The sequence below is a fragment of the Neopelma chrysocephalum genome, unplaced genomic scaffold (assembly GCF_003984885.1).
Source record: "Neopelma chrysocephalum unplaced genomic scaffold, ASM398488v2 Primary Assembly neopelma1_97517, whole genome shotgun sequence".
Classification (NCBI taxonomy): Eukaryota; Metazoa; Chordata; class Aves; order Passeriformes; family Pipridae; genus Neopelma; species Neopelma chrysocephalum.
This window is the reverse complement of record NW_020926159.1, coordinates 1649769-1669688: the sequence shown is the minus strand read 5'-3', so window position 1 is coordinate 1669688 and position 19920 is coordinate 1649769. Positions and strand designations below refer to the sequence as shown.

General features: G+C 37.5%; 1 protein-coding gene across 11 annotated transcripts in view; it reads left to right on the top strand.

Moving 5' to 3' along the window:
* The window catches only part of SUPT3H (SPT3 homolog, SAGA and STAGA complex component), a 308865-nt gene that overhangs the window by 212647 nt on the left and 76298 nt on the right, over nt 1–19920 (top strand). For all 11 annotated transcript variants that reach the window (XR_003532413.1, XR_003532412.1, XR_003532411.1 and 8 more), the window contains one exon: nt 2270–2380. Coding sequence is in view for 8 of the 11 variants with exons in the window: in XM_027672664.1 (XP_027528465.1) it covers nt 2270–2380 (111 nt within the window). In the remaining 3 variants the exon portion in view is untranslated. The remainder of the gene's footprint in view (nt 1–2269; nt 2381–19920) is intronic.

The following is a 19920-nucleotide window of genomic DNA, read 5'->3' as shown; positions in this document are numbered from 1 at the left end:
TAGACCAGGTTGTTCAGAGCCCCATCCAGTCTGGCCTTGAACACTTCCAGGGATGGGTCATCCAAAACCTTGTCTTGACAACCTGTGCCAGGGCCTCACCACCCTCACAGTAAATAATGGGTCTCATTTTAACCTGTATCACATATTAACTACCATTGTTATTGTAGAGCCAAATGTGTGGTTTGGTGTTTTTTCCATCAGAACTAGGCTAAAGCTTCCCAGCAACGCCTGCAAACTGAGTTTTGTTAAGGTAACAATTGCTGCTGCTCAGATAACCTGCTCCTCTACAGCCACAGCAGGAGTCACCACCTCAAATCACCATCCCCTTCTCTGGCAGTGGCAGTGAACATAGGTTTTAAGGGTCAAAACATAAGCAAAGTAGAAAAAGAGGTGCTTGTGATTTTCCTACTCCCAGCAGCCTGTAACAACCCTGCCTGACTTGATTTATTTTTATGCCAGTTTGTTGCATTCAAGCTAAATATTTGTTTACTTTGCATAAAATACAGATATCTCCTATGCAGAGTGTGAAATTTAAATGTTGCAATTCTTGTCTGCTGTTATAGAGTCTTGGTGTTCTGTCTGAGAGGGATATATGTACCTTAAAACCACAAGGGAAATAGATTTGATTAAATAAACTGGATAGGAAACCCTGTCTTAGTCACTTGGGGTTGTTTTCAAAAAAATGTGATGGCAATGCTCATTCTGCTTCAAAGCAATGGAGTGACTTGGGATTCTGTCATGTGTTTTATTATTAAAAAAACCTCATTTTTCGGAGTACATCCAGTGATTTTTACAGTGATAGAAAAAGATGTATTTTCTCCTTCTTTCTCCTAATATGTTCAACTCTATGGCTGTCCTTATACTCTAGTTAGAAAGCTATTAGTGAATCCTAAAAACCTTTCAGAAAACTTCTGCTTTTCCTCTTCCTTTTTTATATTACATTTGATTATGTTTTGTTTCTGTGGCTGATTTCCATTATCATTCCTAGGAACAGGAATTTAGCTGGCAATGTAGTTTTTGATACATTATATTTTGCTGGTATTATGAGTTTATTTTAAATTCTTAGTGTTTCGCTTAATGCCTTTTAAAACAATTGTATTCCAAAAAGTGCACAGTTTTAATGAAAAGTTCTCCTGACTTATCCAGTTTGGTTGGGTATCTACTGGATATAACTGAGGCATTGAGACAAACAAGTTAACTTGGTGAAGAATGTTATTTTTAGGCTCTGAAGGCCCAGTCCAGCAAAACATATTTGAGTTTCATATTCCCTTTATGAGTGTCAATCAGCAAGGGAAGAATCTGCCATTGTATTATGAATTATTCCGTGTGTACACAGAGGCTCCAGTGGACTCAGCACTCTGGAAAATAAAACATTTCACAAAAACTATCCCCAATCTGAGAGCATTAGTGTATCATGTGAATGTATGAGGGGACTGTCGATGTGTGTTCATTAAACTTAAGTGTATAACTTAACTTTTTGTAATTCTCTGTGCATTCACTAATATAATTTTCATGAGTTTGTTGCCAAGAAGCCATCATCTGATAAGTCATCTGAATTCTGGCAATTTAGGTGGAGCCTAAAACAGCATTTCAGATTGATTAACAAGGACAAAAGAGTAACTTTTTCTTTTGAAATGCTGAGGAAACTTTTGTACAATCAGTACCCCACTACCAGTGAGTTCTTCTTTTTATCTGTTTACAGTCCATAATCCAAAAAGTCATTTGAAATTTGAAAACATTCCAATTTGAGGTAATTAATTTCTTTTCTTTGCTTCCTTCTAACACCATTATATCACATGTTTCAGCTTCAAATTTCAGTCTGATGTTACTCAATGGTGATTTTGGTGTCAAATTGCTTTCCACTTAGGGTGCTTGTTCAATGTTTTCCCCACCCCTTGACATCATAATAAGAGCCTGAAATGCTTTAAAAATAGTTTCTGTGGTTATTGCAGTGTGACTTATATGACCCTCTCATTTTAGTTTGAACATTTTCTGCTCTTTTCAATTGCAACACACAGCAGCACTAGGTGAAAGATTTAAGAGGACAAACATGGTGTTCTTTGGGTCTCTTAAGCAAAGTTCATGTAAAAGTCCTCTTTAATTTGTTAATAGCTTTTTCTCTCTAATGTAATGTGTGGCAGCAATGATGTGTATCCTCAGGAAAAAAAAAATTGCTCCATTTTATAAAGGTTTATTTTCATGCCTTATGCACTGTAGGTCTGTTGTGTGTTTTTGATTTAGTAACAATTTATGTGTTTTTCTGTTGCAGAGCACTGCAGCCTGTGGTATAGAGGCTCAAAGTGATGCCATCCAGCCCAGCCACATCAGAGAGGCCATTCGACGCTACGGCCACAAGATTGGCCCCCTTTCCCCATTCACAGTACGTAATAACAGAGTTATAAAAAGTTATATTTATAATCTTAAAGAACTTTGATTTTCAAGTGGTCGAATGAAGAAGCTTTGGAATTGTTGAGAGCAATTTGTGGTGACTGTAATTTTCTTTATAAAAGTGGCATAATTCTCTCGGGAAATAAAACTTAGTAATTTCTGTCTCTTTTTGGAAGGACAAAAAAGTTTCTTTTTTTCCTTTTAAATATTATTTTCTTTCAATTACAAATTATGCTTTTTTGTTAGTGCTTGAATCTTCTGTTTTTCCAAAGTTTAGGTTTACAGTTATTTTAAATTATATGTATTGCAATATGGTGAAGAGCACTTTATATTCTAAAATTAGTTGTGTGTCAGATACTGCTCCTATTGGAAGCTGAACTCTCAAGTGTCACATTTACAGTTGGAGAAAGAAGAGAATGGTTTCTTTAGACAACTTTGAACCTCCACTGAAATGTAATAGAACTGAGCTTGTGGTAAAACACTGATGGGTTCTGAGGTTTTGCCATCATTTTTTCTATGCAAATTGCAAATCCATTGTTCACAGCAGCCAAACGAATTCTTTATTTAATTTTCTCAGCTGATGAAAATGTGAAAGCAGTCCATCTCCAGTGTCATAAATTGGGGTTATTTTCTTCTCATCTGCTCTTCCAAGTGGCATAAATCCTGCTTACCTCAGAATATCTACCTTTAGGAAGCAATAAATGTCAAAGAAATCATTATAGCAAAAACAAAACGAAAAAAAACCCAACACCAAACTAGAACTTAGCTTTTAAAAATCAGGAAGAAATTGTCCAATATTTAAGAGATTTTAGGAAAAGAAAATTATTCTGAATTTGAAGGAAGTTCATCTACATAAAAATTAAGTGTATGAAGACCATAAATATCAAAGAAATAGTGGCCTTTGACCTCAGAAGTGAGGAACAAAAAAAAAGTAAATGAATATGTGAAGTAATAATTTTTCTAACGTCAAAACTGGTCAACGCTTTTATAAATGACAGTGAATGTTTGGTTTATTAATGATAGGCAATACACATTTGCAATTAATTGTCTTTACATAATTTTACCTCTCAGAAATGACAGATTAATATTGTGTAAAGCATAGGATAGAATTTCTAGTCCAAAACAGAAAAATATCTTTAACAGAAGTTTGCTAAGAGATGTAGCTAAGAACATGGCAATAGCTTCTGAAAGCTGAGAATGTATTTAACTTTATTATAAAGAAGTAAAGAGCTCAAATAAACAGTTGCAGAAAGGTGAGTCTTCCTTGCCTGACCCTCACTAAAAGTGGTTTGGTCAATTATTAACCAAAGTTTAACTTTTTCTGCAACCACAAATTATAATAAAATCCTCTGGTTTGGGTTGGGGTTTTTTTATGTCCTCCAATCTTATGAATTTCCCAAAACAGGGCAGCTAACTGAACAATTTAATTTGTTAACATTACTTACTGTCAACGTGGTTGATGAGATGAGCAGATCTTGTTCCCTCTCAACAAGCCAAGAATGAGAGGGAATCTTGGGTCAGCTCCTGGATGCATTCAGATGTTGTAGGGCTGTAATATGACCCTGCTTTTAATGAGAAAGCTCGGGAAAAGCATTTTCAGAGGTATTACAGAGTATGCATTTAGGTCTGTCCATCTGCCCACTTCTCTCAGTGCCCTCATTGGCAGCTCTGGGGATAACTTTGCTATCACACTTGTCCCTGCAATAACCATGACCTTTGTGTCTTAATTTGGCGGAAACGTGGATGGAGCACTGAGTAGCCTCTGCAATCTACATTAAAAAAACTTCTACAACAGATAGACTTCAGTGATGGAGAGGTCTGATGGCATGTGTCTAACCAAACATGAGGAGTGAGATTAATAGCCCTACCACAGATTTTTATATAATCAGACAAGGCCATTTCCTCAGATCTCAGACAGGAACTATATGACACAGTCTGTGTAGGTACTGAAAAACCTTGACATAATGTTGGAACTCCGAGTCTCTGAGGGAAGAACTGTGTCAGAAGGCTCTAAACCCTTTCCTATCTCTTTGAAGCCACTATAATGGATATTTTTATGGATCAATGTACTAACCAACAGGCAGGCAAGTTGTCAAGGGCCTGCTGAATTCAAAAAGTTCATATCTCAACCCAAACCAGTAGGGGATGGGTTTTCTAACTAGAAGAATGAAATCTAACAGTCAGATGTTATCCTACACAAAGATGTGTGATGTGGAAAGACAGCCACCAATTGCATCCCAACAGTACTTAGGGAAAAAACAGACTTGAGGAATGAAAAAGTTTTGTGTGCTGGTATGTCTAGATAGAGAATTGTGTCAGTGGAGTCATGCACTGTGTGGATTTGAATGGAAGTAAGTCCTTGAAGGAGGAGAGGTTATTTTTGTGTAATGGATTTGCAGGTATGATTTGCTGTGGTTCTATGATATTTTGGTTGTATATTTTCCATTTTGCCCATCTTTTCTCAGTTTTTTCAGACTCTTATGGGGGAGAGAAACAAAGGGCTGTTGTGGCAATTTGGCCAATGCAAAATAATAAGCAATTATGGCTAAACTCCACTTGTCTGAGCATCGTAATGGTTTTTCAGTACTTCAGGAAGGTGCTATTCCTGAATACACCAAGAGTCATTTGTACTCAGCATCCAGTGTTTAACTGGGTCTGTACCTAAGTTGACACTTACTGGGTTAGTGTCTTGCTGTGCTTTGCATCTATGTGTGAAGAGGTTTCCCAGAAGAATCAAGGTGTGTTTCCTAAATGCATGATGGGCTGGTGACTGTTTAGCCCAAAACCGCTTATGTCACTATCTGAAAATTTATGTAAATTGTTCTATGTGAATTAATAAGTATTTCAGTACTGTTAGGTAACTATTGGTTTTGTTAGAGGGGCATTTTTTACAGAAACTGAGATCCTGAGTATTTTCAGGCATTAAACCAATTACAGAGGTGAACAGCACTAGTAGCAAAAATATCTGGCATAACAATTTATAACACCTTTCTTGCGGACATCTCAAACTGCAAACTTTTTGCTGGTAATGTTCATTGAAATGTCCTCTTGATATTCATGGGGTAATACGTGACTTCCTCTCTTTGGCAATTTTCTCTGAAAGAAAAAGCCCATGAGCCACATGTTCCGTGAGGAATTCTGTGTGGCAAGGGTCTCTCACAGTCAGCAAGCATCCTGGGATGCATATTCAAAGAAATTTTGGTTTATTTCTTCTCTTCCCTTTCCCTCATCCCTTTACCTGGTGTCACAGACCTAAGATACAACACATTTTTTCAAATCTTTCCCTGTTCTGCTGTTTAATCATGATCGTCCCTCTCTTCCATCTGATTTGGTCATGAGTGTTCCTAATGAGGCAGTTTTAGAAGAAGAGTTGAGCTGGTTAATTTATTCTTTAACAGCATTTGATGGATGTTGGTTTGGACAAAAAGAACACTTTGAAAATTTTATAATCATATGGTAAATGAGAACTAACATTAAACTAGTGAAAATGATCTGTTTGCATTTATTTTGACCTTAATAGCTATGTCAAAATGACTAACATAATTAGAGCATTTAGGTTTTGTCTCCAAATGCAAGCCACAAGGGAAAGCAGCAAGTGTACTCTGGATTCTTCTGCATTGTATCATGACCAAGGTAGTTTAGACATACATTTTATCCATATATTTTCTATTAACAGTATTGGGTGATGCTCAGTGTTTCCTGCTCTAAAGCATGGTCCAGACTTGCAAGAAGCAGAGAAATGTTAAAAAGTAGTGACATATAATTTTGCAAGACAGGAATGGGAAGTATGGAACTCTCCATTTTGTGGGGTAATGTAATTCCATATGCTGGGTCTGTGTCTATTAAGTGCATTTGAGTTACGAAAGTGTATAGTGAGAATGATATGCAGTCTTGACTGGGCCTGTGGGAATTATCCTAATATTAGTTCAAATGATATTCAAAATAATAGTATTTATTATGCCAAGGTATTCACAAAAATATGGATATATGGAAATATGGATATTTCTTACCAGGAATACAAGCATAATGCAAGCATAATGTCTCTTGAGAAATTATTTTATTTTAATTGATTGTGTTTCAAACAGTTGGGGTAACAAACAGATAATTCTTTAAGAGTATTTATTCTGTGAGCAATATACAGTTCTTACCTGAAATCTTGATGTGAGCAGTTGTAAGTGGTACATGAACAGTTCGTAAGCAGTACTTGTGACCATGAGAACAGCTCTAGTAAAAAGTACAGCTGGGATCCTCTTCTCTGAAATTAAAAAGTTGTCTCTACAACAGTGGAAGATCACAGGCAAAAGGAAAAAGAAAACGTTTCCAAAGCAGATTCTTTGTCTTTAGTTTATGCCAGCTGTGAAACAAAATGCTTCAGATGTTTAGTTAAGAGAAGCTGAGTTCACCAGTGTAACTTGTAACCCTGCACAGGCTGCAGACAGTGGCCATTATTCAGCAGTGTGTGTGTGTGTAAATGGAGTGGATTGAATGAACAGAGGTATAACCAACATTTCTTTGGATATTTATGTTTTGGAGGGAATGCTCCTTCAGCCTCCAAGGCATTTCAGTATGAAAAGGCTTGCTAGTCTAAACCTCCTCTTGTTAAATATGTCAGTCTCATAAAATTGCCTACGCAGCATAAAACAATTAATATTTACGAACCCGTGTTTATGATACTGTTGTGACATTCCCTGCACAAAGAACATGTAACGCCAGAGAATGTGATTTGGCAGGGACTTATATTATTTGGGTCTATATTATTTAGCCCTGCTTATACTCTTGGAGGTTCTTAAATAATTAGTGCAAGTATCCCATGTAGACTTCAGTATGTTACGTGTACATGTAAATCATAATTTCACAATCAAATTATATACTTAGTCAGGACTTTTCACTTCTGATGTTTTTTAAAGTGCTCATTATTGATCCTGATTGAGCTCAGCTTTTATGCAAATACTTAATTTCTGAGGTGAAAAACATCACAGTTCATCACATACCTTTAGTGACTTCAATGTAATAAAGATTATATTGACTCTGCTGATTTCCCCTAGAGAACAAAATCTGTGGAATAGTAGCTGAAGACCTGGGAAAACTGAGCTTGTGAGAGACCAAACCATCAGATTCAGGAAAAGGTTTTTCACCTAGAGGGTGGTTGAGCACTGGAACAGGCTCCCCGTGGAAGTGGTCAGAGCACCAACCCTGTCTGAGTTCAACACTCTGAGACACATGGTGTGACTCTTGGGAATGGTCCTGTGTGCAGCCAGGAGTTGGACTCGATGATCCTGATGGGTCCCTTCCACTCTGCATGTTCTCTGATTCAGGGAGTAGACAGAAGAGAGGAAACTTTTAAAATACAAAAGATAGTGTGGCAGTATATTTGTGGAGATAAGCAGAACAGGACATTTTGAAAAGGTTAGGTGCCTTAAACTTCAAGAAAAATTTGTCTTCACATTTCACAGAATCACAGAATGCATAAGGCTGGAAGAGACCAGTGGAGGTCATCTGGTCCAAGCTCCCTGCTCAGGCAGGGTCATCCTAGAGCACATTGCACATGATTGCATCCAGACAGCTTTTGAATATCTCCAGAGAAGAAGACTCCACAACCTGGAGTTGTCTCCGAGGGGATTTGGTCTGCAACTTATCTTAATTGAAAGAAATTTCTTTTTGCGTGTTTCAGACCAAAATAGTAGTGTGAAGAAGTTCTGGAATATAATCTTCAATAATTGCTTCAACAGACTCAATACATTACATCTAAATTTTCCTAGAGCGCTTGAATAACAAAAAATTTTAATGCTGTTTCCAAAAGAAATTAGGTACATGGAAATCAAATTAAAAAATCTCTGATATTTAAGGTCCTGTATAATTTATACTGCCCATATTGATATTCAAAATCAATTGATACTGATTTTGAAGAAGTCAGGATTTCATTTCTAATCGGTTCTCAAAAATGAAATGTATGTATTTATGTCAAAAGGCATTTGAAAACTTTTCCTTCAGTTACACATTCAGTTTCTGATACAGAAGAAATCAAATTGACATTTTTATTCTTTCTTCTCATTTTGAAAGTAAAGAAAAGGCATTCTATTTCATTAAACACTTACATACTTATGATGTCTTTGTCTATACTTCATGCTGTTGTCTGTAGTTATTTGTTATTCTACAGTGTTAACACTGTGCGTTTGAAAAAGATGAGTTATTATTCTATAAAACCAGTAGGAAGTCAAATCACAGTTTGGAAATCTTGTTCCCTTCTCTCCCAACCCCCATCCCAAGGTTCCTCCTTTCAGATTTATGAAAGAAAACATTTCTTTCTGTAAAAGGTTTTTGTATGCCGGCATCTGGAAGTGTTTATTTCAGTGGCGTGTAATCTATCTGTGGATTTAGTTAGCACCAGACCCCCTTTTGTGTACTCCTGACTTAAAATTTTTATAAATGATCTTGTTGAATTTGTGCCAGTGTGCACATGGTTTGGCTGATTGCTGCTTATATCCTTTACCTGCCAGTCACCTTTGATTTATATCCCTTCCCTTCTGCTTTTACCTTCCAAAAATGGTGCCACTGAACTATCCTCTAAATCATCTTATTGGATAAATCACTCCAAGATGAGATGGCACAGTTTTGGCCGACTCCTCGACAGAAGACATTCCTGTAATCCATCCTCGCCCACTCTGTGTAGAGCCATTCAAAAAATCGAATGAAAAGGGGAAATTGGGCTCCCCCTTCCATCCCAGCACTATTTCTTCCAGTGCTATTCAAACATGTAAAATGGGACATTTGATTTATACGGCTCTCAATACCATCTGAAGACACATAAACTGTTTGAGAATCTTTCACATCCCCTCTCCTGAACTTCTTCATTAGGTGAGTTTAATCCAAAGAATATGGTTATACAGTTTTCTCCCAGAAAGATTAAAACTTGAAAGAATAGTGTATTTAAGAATGTTTTAAAGCATTTCATTTGGAATAGATTATACAAGATATATGACAGTTCTTTCCATGATAAAAATCCCAGTTGGTTTCCTTAAGCTAAACAGCTAATATTCCTTCAGAATAACAACAGGTCTGTAAGCTTTACTTAATGACATTACTAATTTGGAGAGTTTTATGAAGTTTCCTGGAGAAAAGCAGGTGGCTTGGCAGTAATTTAAAAGGTTCCCAATTTGTGGTAGCAGTTTCAGGGGGTTTCATGTTTCTAAAGAGGGAGACCAAGCTGCGTATTGCTTAAGAGTGTCTGACACAATGATGTATCATTTTGGACTAAGTTTCCAGAAGTTCATTGGTCATTAAATGTGCTGCTTGACTTTATACTGCAGTTTCCCAGCTGTCTCTACTGGGGGTAATCTTAACGCTCAAGCAGAATTTATTAATGAAGGCATAAGCTTGCAGCACTGATGAAGCAGTAAGTTGCCCAGATGATTTTATTAAACAGGAACATAGATTTTTTAGATAAGACAAAAATGTCATTTAAGTAGATTTGAAAAGAACTGGCTCGCTTTCTGCAGAGCGCTGGGAAAGTATTTACTAACAGTCTGGATAGTATTTGATATCCTGTGGGGATATTTCAAATTCTTGGATCGCACATACATCAGTGTCTTACTACACGACACAGTACATGAATTGTTGCAAGCAGCATGTGAGGCTCTCAGGCAGCATCGCTGTGGTTCTGTGGAGGTAGGAGATACTGGCATGAAGTGACTCTGATAATGTACAACCCTTGTACTCCATTGTGTCACCTCCTGTTCGAGGATGTTACACTGGAAGGACTGAACAAAATGTGCATCTTGCTCAACGTAGGAGCTCACAGTGTAAGATTTTATTATTTTTAAGGTGTAATAGTTAAAAAAAATCTGATTTGGCAAATGAATTTACTAGCTGTGTTAGCGAGAAGATAAGTCAGCTATAAAGTTTGCAATCAGCTGAATCTCTTATATAAACCAAAGCAGCTCCTGGTCTTATAAACCTTATATGATTATTTTTTTCTAACTGTATGTCTGGATTCAAATACATACTAGAGACATTTTAAGCTCAGTTGTACTGATGTGAAAGGATCCGAGGGTAAGAATATGTTACTTTCTAAATGAAGTGTATGTTCTTATGTGCCTCCTGAGAGGCTTAAAAAACCTAAGTATAGATGAGAATCTGACTTCTGGTACTTTGCTCAAGGCAATCTAACGTGTAATACATAAATATGTATTTCAAAGGTAAGATGAGTGAATATAATTCTAGAGCAGGTACTAGGACAAAAAGGTAATTTAATTAAGTGTTCCAAGATATTGCACAAGCATAAATCTGTCCTTCTTCAATAATTTATATTAATTTTTGTAAAGACAGTGACATTGCATCCATGCAGCAGCAACATTTGGTACAAAGATAATAAATAGCAACTTGGTAATTGAAGAATCCTCAGAACAAAACTGAAGACTCTTAAAAACAAAGTGTCTTTTTCTTACTTGTCATTACCCAGAATAATAGTGCAGCTCCCTCCAGGTTTCATGTTTGTGTGAATCTGCAGGATTGTGGACAATACCATGTACTTACAAGTTCAGTTGTTGTATTCTGTACCAGTCTTTCAGATTTCCCCTGAAAATGAGCATTCATTCATATTTTTTTGTTTAAAGGTTTAAACTGGAACTGCTCGTAGCTGTCAGTTCACCTCTGTGCTGGTCTGGGCCAGCTCAGATGTGAGATGCAGCAGCTGTGAGAGTGTGAGTCAGCAGCAGAGCTGCACAGCTCTGGAGCACAGGATGTGAGCTGTCGAGATGAAACATTATGGGAACTTTGGGATCATGTAATAGAGCTGTTTGACTTGGAATTAATCTACAGTTGAAGAAAAACCACGTGAAACTTAATTTGTCGTGAACAGGATCTTCATTTTAGACATTATTTGTACCACTAACACTTGACAAATGTGTCCTATTGTATTGAGCTTGGATAGAAGGACAGGTTGGATGGGACTCTGAGCAACCTGGTCTAGTGGAACATGTCCCTGGCCATGGCAGGGGTTAGGAACTGGGAGATTTTTAAGGGCCCTTCCAGCCCAAACCATTCTGGGATTCTGTGGTAGAAGGTCTTACCTGTGGACATCTCTGGCATCACTAACTTGTCACTTTGCAAATAAAGAATGTAAAATCTCTAGAACCACAGGGTAAATCTAGAAAAGAACAAATAATAATCTTTGAACACCAAGTGGAAACATTTTTTATAACTCTTTTTATCTCTTATTTTCCATTCTAGTTGTCTACTCCCTTGTTCATAAAGTCCTGTGATAAAGCTCAAACTTAAGCACTTGTTCAGCTTGGCATTGCATGTAGGAAGAGATGAAAGATTCCCAAAGTTTAAACAGGGCCTTTGGGATTTGTTTCTGTCCGTTTATCGTGTCCCACTCAGTGAGGTGTCAGTTCTCATTTAAATCTTTGATACCACTAACAGCAGAAGTTATTGAGCCTGCAGCAGTGCAGATTATGTTTGATTGCCTCTCCTTTGTGTCCTCTGTCCTCTCCATCCCCTATGGCAAAGGTGCTCGTTCTCCCCTTATCCCTCTGATACACCTCCAGGCATCAGAAGGCAACAGTGGGATTTGGTTACTAGAAAATGTCTTTGACATCAAATCTTCACTTTTCTCCAAACTAGACCCATTTCAGGAAGCCTGGCTGCTCACTTGGTACTGCTTGGGGATTTCTATGTAGCAAAATCAAGTGAAAACACCACGCTTGAAGCAACCAAACACATTTCATTAATTTGAGTTTGGGGTTTCTGTGTTTCTTCCCTTCCCTGAGGTTTTGTGTTATTCCAGCTTTCTGACTTTAGCTTTAAGGCCATGTAATCTTCAGTTCAGGAAAGCAGTCACCTGCTTAATTTTTAAACTATACCTTCAGTCTGACAAAAACCTGTGCTAAATCGAGGCTTCTGGTATTGTTGGTGATATACATTTGATTCATCTGTTATTTCAACATTCTGTTTTTAAAATTTATTGCATCAGGGAAAAGGATAGAAGGATACTTGTAGGGTTGAAAGGATCCTTGAAAGGATTTTCAGCGTTGCAAACGGAGATGCAGAGAAACACATGTTTATAGTTTATAAATATATCTATATCTAAATGTCTGCTAGTAAACAGAACTAAAAAAATAGTCTTTGCCATGTGAAAAGTTTTAATATTTTTTATTTGTATATTAAGTGATTCTACCTGGCATCTTGGTTTCTCTGGAAATTTAATTTAAGGTAGTTCTTTTGTCAGTGATGGTGATCTTAAAGGTGCCAGTAGCAGATTTGATGAAAAAGACAATTACATTATCTGTGTTATATTTCTGCAAATAAACATGGACACTGCTCAGCTGAGAGTGCAAATTATGCATCTGGGTGTACTGTAAATGTAAATGCCAGAATAAGAGAAGATGGCTAAAGGTCCTTAAAAAGTACTTGCAATACACATAAAATGGGATGGAATAAGATCGGATTCTTTTTCTGGCCTTGGCAATATTTGCCTCACTGGAATGCCTCACTTTCCAAAACTGGAAAGTTTTGGAAGATATGTAAAGTGTTTAAACCTAAATAGGGTACAGCACTGGATGAATATTGAAAATGAGAAAAATTATGAAATGAAGAGAAATTCTTGAAAGGAGTATCAGAAAAATTAATCAGGTAGCAGTCATGTTTTTAGTGCTGTGTATTACTGTACTTTTATTTTGAGTGTGGTGTCCAGTTTAGGATTAAGCTTCAACCAAGTCTTTCTGATACATCTCTTATATCAGTTCTACTTGTTCTACAGTGGTAAAATTTCACAGTCAAGATGATTTTCTTGCTTTTAAACTAAGATTCCAGGTTAATATCACCCTGGATAATTCAGTTCCCTTCACAGCAATTAAGTTCTTTAGTTACCTATTGGTAGAAGTTACACCCCTTCCTCCATGGCAGTCTCAAGAGAAAGGATACGAGGAGGGATTTTTCCTTGTTAAGACACTCTTCTGTCTCTGAGTATTTATGTTAGTTAATATGCATGTGGATGAAAATGTAAGGTATTGGGCTTCCATAAAGACCCTGAGGTATTCTGGAAAGCCCTGAGAACTTGTATGAAATAGGTGGTTTCCTTCAGGCTTCAGTTGCTGACTGACTATGGAACCTGGAATATACCTGAATGTTTTAAGAACATCCTATTCTGTGTTACTAATTTGAAATTAATTCCACAGCTATGAGCTCTGCCTATGGATTATATGCCTCTAATTTCACATAATTTAAATTCCAATAATGCTGGGAGAAAAATAGGAATAATAATAAGTAATAAGAAGAAATAAGAATAAGAAAGAATTAGGAAAAAAATAAAAATAATAAGAAAAATCACACAGTGTTTGCACAAGGTTGCCAACACTGGCAGGTGAGTTAGGTGGGGAAGAGGCTGGTATCCAGCCTGGAGAAATTGTACTAGTGCAATATTCCAGACTGAACTCCTTCACAGGTCAATCCTAAAGTGTGGTGATGTGCTGACAGGATTGTCATTTTTGATGGCAAAGAATTGATACAACAGGAAAAAAGTAAGACTCTCTAGAGATCTACATGTGTTAGTTTTACTGCAGAAGGTGATAAAACTGCTGGAAGCAAGCAGTCTCCATGCAGAATTATTGCAATACAAACGGCCTGGAGGTGAGACATATTATTTTTGCGAGGTTAATTTTGTTGGTGGTGAAGGCTTTGGGTATTTTTTCTTCTTGCAAGAAGGACAAGTTATTAATATTCACCATCGAGAAAACTGTAGTTCTAATTGGTGTTTAGGTACGATGCTTACATTATCCTCAGAGATATAGTGTAGATTTGGAGTGTAGATTAGGTGCTTCTGAGAAAAAGCATTCAGCTGTTTCTGCATCTGTTAACAAGGAAGTTAAACAATCTCACCATTGTGCATGGAGGGTTTTGGTTTTTTTAAATAGCAGATGGTACAGAAGAAAGGCTTGTTGCCACTTAAGGAAGCTTGAGATTTAATACTCTATGGGGTAGATGAGGCCCATCTTTGTCCATAATTTACTACAGTAATATTTAGGTGATAAAAAGAGTTAACTGGGTACAAAAGAGAGAAAGTGGATGGCTGAACAAGTTGATAAAAAGCTATTAATCACAGTTCTTTAGAACATGTTGAAAGCCATTCATGTGATCAAGGAATACTAATTTTGAGACATAATTTTATAAATAGTTCCAAATTGTCAAAAGTGACCAGACATTTTGAATATTAGCCTGAAATATGTAAAAGAATACTGTCTTTATTGTGGTTTTTTAAAGATGCATGATGCCATTTCTTTAAAGTGGGATTTTTTTTTTCTGGAGTCTCAACTTCTGTAACATATGTAAACTGTCATTTAACTTTAAAAAGGGGGGGAAAATCTTATTACTAATGCTTTTCAGTGTAAGAACATGAGTCAGGATCCAGGACTCCTCTGTATTTATATATTATTCATCTTGCACAAATGCAGAACAGAAGTTAATGGTGGCTCAATAGATTTTGCAATATAGAGACATGACAAATTACAAGATTTGATAAGATAAACAGGAGAGTAAAAGGGAGATACTGTTGTTTAGCTGGTAAGGAAGTGGTCTCAGTATATAAATTATCATTATTATTATCAGTATATATTATTGTCAGTAAGAGATTCTTTCCTGTACGAGTCACAGCACAGAAGAGTTTTAAGAACAAAGTGACAGTGGGTGATGATGTTAGCCTGCCCTTTGCTTCTTCCTCCCAAAAAGATGATGCAGGAGACGTGCTGTCTTGGACATTTGGTGTGTGCACAGCAGAGAGTGGCAAGTGAGGTTGGAATCTGACATTGGATGGGAGATGTGCTGCTGCACAGAAGGGGGATGTGCCATGTAGGAAAATGAAAAGTATCTTCTAAAGGAGCTGGGAGGAAAATCAGTGATGAGTGAGAGAAATGAGTTTGGCAGGAGCTTTATGGCTTGGTACAAACAAGAAGATGTTGGTTTTTCAAAGCTAGATTCCTGAGCGTTTCCATGACTTCCTCAGAGAGAAGATAGGAATCTGGATGAAGGGTAAGGAAGGCAGTTACCTGCTGCTAGGATTGTTATCTGGAAAGAAAAATATAAAATACAGCCACAATCTTGGTGTGAACACAGAGAGTATCCAGTATGAGAGATGATATCCATGTTATAGACCTTGAGGGTGGTGGTCGTGAGGTTCTTGATGAACAGAGATGGAGGATTTGGAGTAGGCGGGAGATGAGGAATTCCAGTTTATCCACATTCAGCCTGAGCTGGCAGCCTGACATGAGAGCTCTCAGAGGGACATAAAAAGCTAACTAGCCCAGAGTTATTCAGCCAAGAATCTTTATCGGTTGTACTTCAGGGTAAGAAACACTTACTGCCATGTCTGTGAGCAAAGGTCACAATGCGGAGTATTATTTGCTTCCCCTAATTTATTACACACTTCCCAATTCATCAAAGCACAATTTCCTTTCAGGTTGCTGAAGCAAAACCCTTATATTTCTTTTTTTTTTTCATGGAAAGAATTCATTCCCAGCTTCATGAAGTTTATTTTTAAGAAATTGTGGGTTAAAAGTTTCTAATAATGTCTTTTTCCAAAAAAAGTAATATTTCACTTCAAACTGATGTGGCAGCATTCAGCTGCCTGTAGTCAGCAGCAACCATTTGGCTTTAGTACTTATTGACATAAATCCCAGGAATAGCACTGGATACTGGGAAGTTCTGACTTTCACAATTATAACTGAGGCTGACTTTGTAATACCAATGTAAAGACAACAAAGGGGGACCTTATCACTCTCTACAACTCCCTGAAAGGAGGGTGTAGCCAGGTGGGGGTCAGTCTCCTCTCCCAAGTAACAAGTGACAGGACAAAAGGAAATTACCTCAAGTTGCACCAGCGGAGGTTTAGGTTGGATATTAGGAAAAATTTCTTCATGGAAAGGATTGTCAAGCATTGGAACAGGCTGCCCAGGAAAGTGGTGGAATCACCATGGCTGGAAGCGTTCAATAAATGTGTGGATGTGGCACTTGGGGACATGGTTTAGTGGTGGACTTGGCAGTGCTGTGTTAATGGTTGGACTTGATGATCTTAGAGGACTTTTCCAACCTAAACGATTCCATCATTCTATGAATGAGGCTTTGCTGGTTGTTCTGAGAAGTCCAGGATGCTGCTGTGTTTTATGGTATGAATATAGGCAGAGTGGCTGGAGCTCTACATTCATAGTGAGTGTTACAGGTTTGGAAAATTTACATTGCAAACTCTTCAACTTTCCATTTCTCCAAAGGTAGTTTATTTAGGGTCTAGTTTCCTTGTCAAATATTTTTGGAATAAAGTTAATTGAGGATTGTAAAGTAATGAAGAGGACAAGGTAGTGACAGAGAGTTGCTGAGTTACCGTTTGATAAATGAAGTGTAAGCAAATTATTTTCATTCCAGAGGAGCCAGATGTTGAGTATTTCATCTGCAAATTAAGAAAATGGGCAACGTTTACAGTCTCTGGGGCTGTATCTTGCAGAGTAGGGATTTTGAAAGTGTCCTGGAGTCTTGAGGAATCAGTGATAGGGCCAATGTAGCTGAAGGGATTTAGGCAGTCCTTGGTCAGGCAGGCAGGGGAATAGGAAATAGAAAAGTTTTCTGCTGTACTGGGGCAAGCACAACTAAAATACCATTCTAGTTTATGTTTTAGTAAAAATTTTGACAATTAGAGAGGGTTGAAAGATCTGGGAGAAATTGTGAAAGATTAGAAAATCCCAACACGGAGATACGCATAGTGGAGTTTATCAAACTGAAGAAAGTGGCGTATAGTCAGTCTTTAAGGACTCACTAAAGAAGAAAAAATCTCACATCTTAGGGTTTTTCAGTCCTAGCATGCAAAGTTGTAAGGATATGCAAAGTTGTAAGGAGGTTCAGGGTGGGATTCCTCTGGCTAGATACAAACACCTGCATCTGAGCACAATGGCAAACATTTGTGAGCACAAGTAGACAGGTTTACCAGAGAAGCTGTGGCTGCCCCACCCCTGGAGTAATTCAAGGTCAGGCTGGATGAGGCATTGAGCAGCCTGAGAGAGTGGAAGGTGTCCCTGCCCATTGCAGGCATTTGGAACTAGATGGTCTTTAAGGTCCCTTCCAACACAAACCACTCCATGATTCTATGACTTCCTTTATAGTCAATTGAGAGGAATAAGCATTTTTGGACTGTAATTTATCTCTTCCTAAGGTAGACGTTTAAGAGGGGTCAAATGGACCATGCTGTGGAAGTGCCTTTTTCTCTACCTTGACAGGATGATGTGTGTGAGGAGTCCTTCCAGTGTGCAGCTTGACATTTAAGCTAGACAAATTCAACCTAGAAATAAGGCATATATATTTATAACAACCTAACTAAGTGCTGAAATAGCTTAACCAATGATTGTGACAGATTATCCACGACTGGAAATTTTAAAATCAAGAGGAGATGTTTCTGTAAAAGCCATGCTCAAGTTCAACCACAGCTATTGGTTCTGGAGAGCCAATTCAAGAAAATTGTGTGGGCTGTGTTATGCATCACAGTGAGATTAGATGGTCCTTTCCATCCCCAAGGACTATGAATCACCCTTTGCTGGTGCTTTGGTAAACTGTAAATGTGAAAATCCACTTTCACTGCAGGTCAGCAACGTATTCTATTTGAATTCCTGATATTCACATGCATAGTTTCAAAAGAAAAAATTTGCTAAATATAACAATTTCACTTCAGAATTACAATTTTCAATACCTCTTCATTAGTTTTGTGTTACACAATGAAGTCTGATTTTTTTTTCTAAAAACAAAAAACCAGAAACATCACAACAATGAAATATAAGTTTCTGGAAAGAAGCTGTTGAATATGCAATTGCGACATTTCTTTTTAGAAATAAAGTTTTGATAATTCTTTATTAGAACAGGTAGATTAGATGGACATTACTCTTAAAAGCCAATGGAATAACCCTTTTTAAAACCCTCATTATTTCTGTATGTGGTATCTCTATACATTCTTATAAATATTCATACTACTCCTATATTATGAATAAAATGGGCTAAATACACCACCTTAATTAGAGTAGTGGAAATAACAAGTTATTTCCATTCTTTGAATGTCTTTGGCAAATTTCCATTGTGTCAACATAATTAAGATATATTAATATTAATCTGGTAAGTACTAAACTTTACATAGTGGAAAAATAAAATAAAATGGACCATGAGAACATTTTTCAATATCAGTTTCAATTTTAATACTTTATATTCTTGTGAAAAGTTATAAAAATGTGTTATTAGTTTATTACCCCATTAAGAAAACAATGCAGCAACAGATGCTTGTTACCCCGATTTTTTCAGTCTGTTTATGGGGATGTTTTATCAAAATGGGTCTTTTAAAAGTTATAAAGATGTAATACTCTCCTAAATTAGGTCATAAATGCCTAATGTGGAAAACTAATACATTTTATTATTTTTCAAGTATGGGTTTATGTATATTAAAATATGCAGCTGTTAGGAAGTCTGGAGTGTGTATAACAGAAACATATTGCATTACAAGATGTTAGTGTCTCTCTGAGTATGTACATTCTTTATGCACATACCCACACAAGGTTTTGGCATGTGGAAGAGACTACATTAACATTTTGGCTCAGTATTATTTTCTAATACAGATTATTTTTTATGAATAGATGTAAAAGCTAAATATACTGAGCACATACATGTATTTTTACTCTGTATTTGCCAAAATCTTTACTGCAGCCACACACCAACTGAGCAAGTAGATCCAAAATGCAAATGTGAACAACTTTCAGTTCCAACCTCAGCAATTGTTTGCTGTGTTTCTGCACAAATGGTAGATATTCCTCTACCAGGTGCAGTAACAAGATAATTTCTTAGCTTAAACCTTGTTCTGTCTTCCATGCTGGAATGGATTTGTGGTGAAGTAGGAAGAGAGATTGAAACACCTGCTTGTTGCAGGTAGTGTGACTGCTTTAGGAAATCACAGAACGGGTCAGGTTGGAAGGGCCCACAGTGGGTCACTTGGTCCCACCTCCATACTCAAACAGGGCCATCCCGGAGCACTTGGCACAGGATTGTGTCCAGATGGTTCTGGAGCATCTCCAGTGAGGGACACTCCACACCCTCTCTGGACAATCTGTTCAGTGCTCAGTCTCTGCACAGTAGAGAAGTTCTTCCTCATGTTCAGGTGGAACTTCCTGGGCATCAGTTTCTGCCCGTGGCCTCTTGTCCCATTGCTGGGCACCCCCGAGCAGAGCCTGGTCCATCCTCTGCCCCCTCCCTGCAGACCCTGACAGACACGGATGAGGTCCCCTCTCAGTGTCTCTTCTCGAGGCTGTACAGCCCCAGCTCCCACAGCCTTTCCTCCTAAGAGAGATGCTCCCATCCCTTCATCATCTTTGTCACTGTCCACTGGACCTGCTCGATGAGCTCCATGTTTCTCTTGTACCCAGAAATGACACAACCAGAAGGATTTTTCCAACATAAGTGATTCTCTGATTTTCGAAATTCCCCATAATTTGAGGTGGATAGACTAGTTGTCAAAGATGTTGC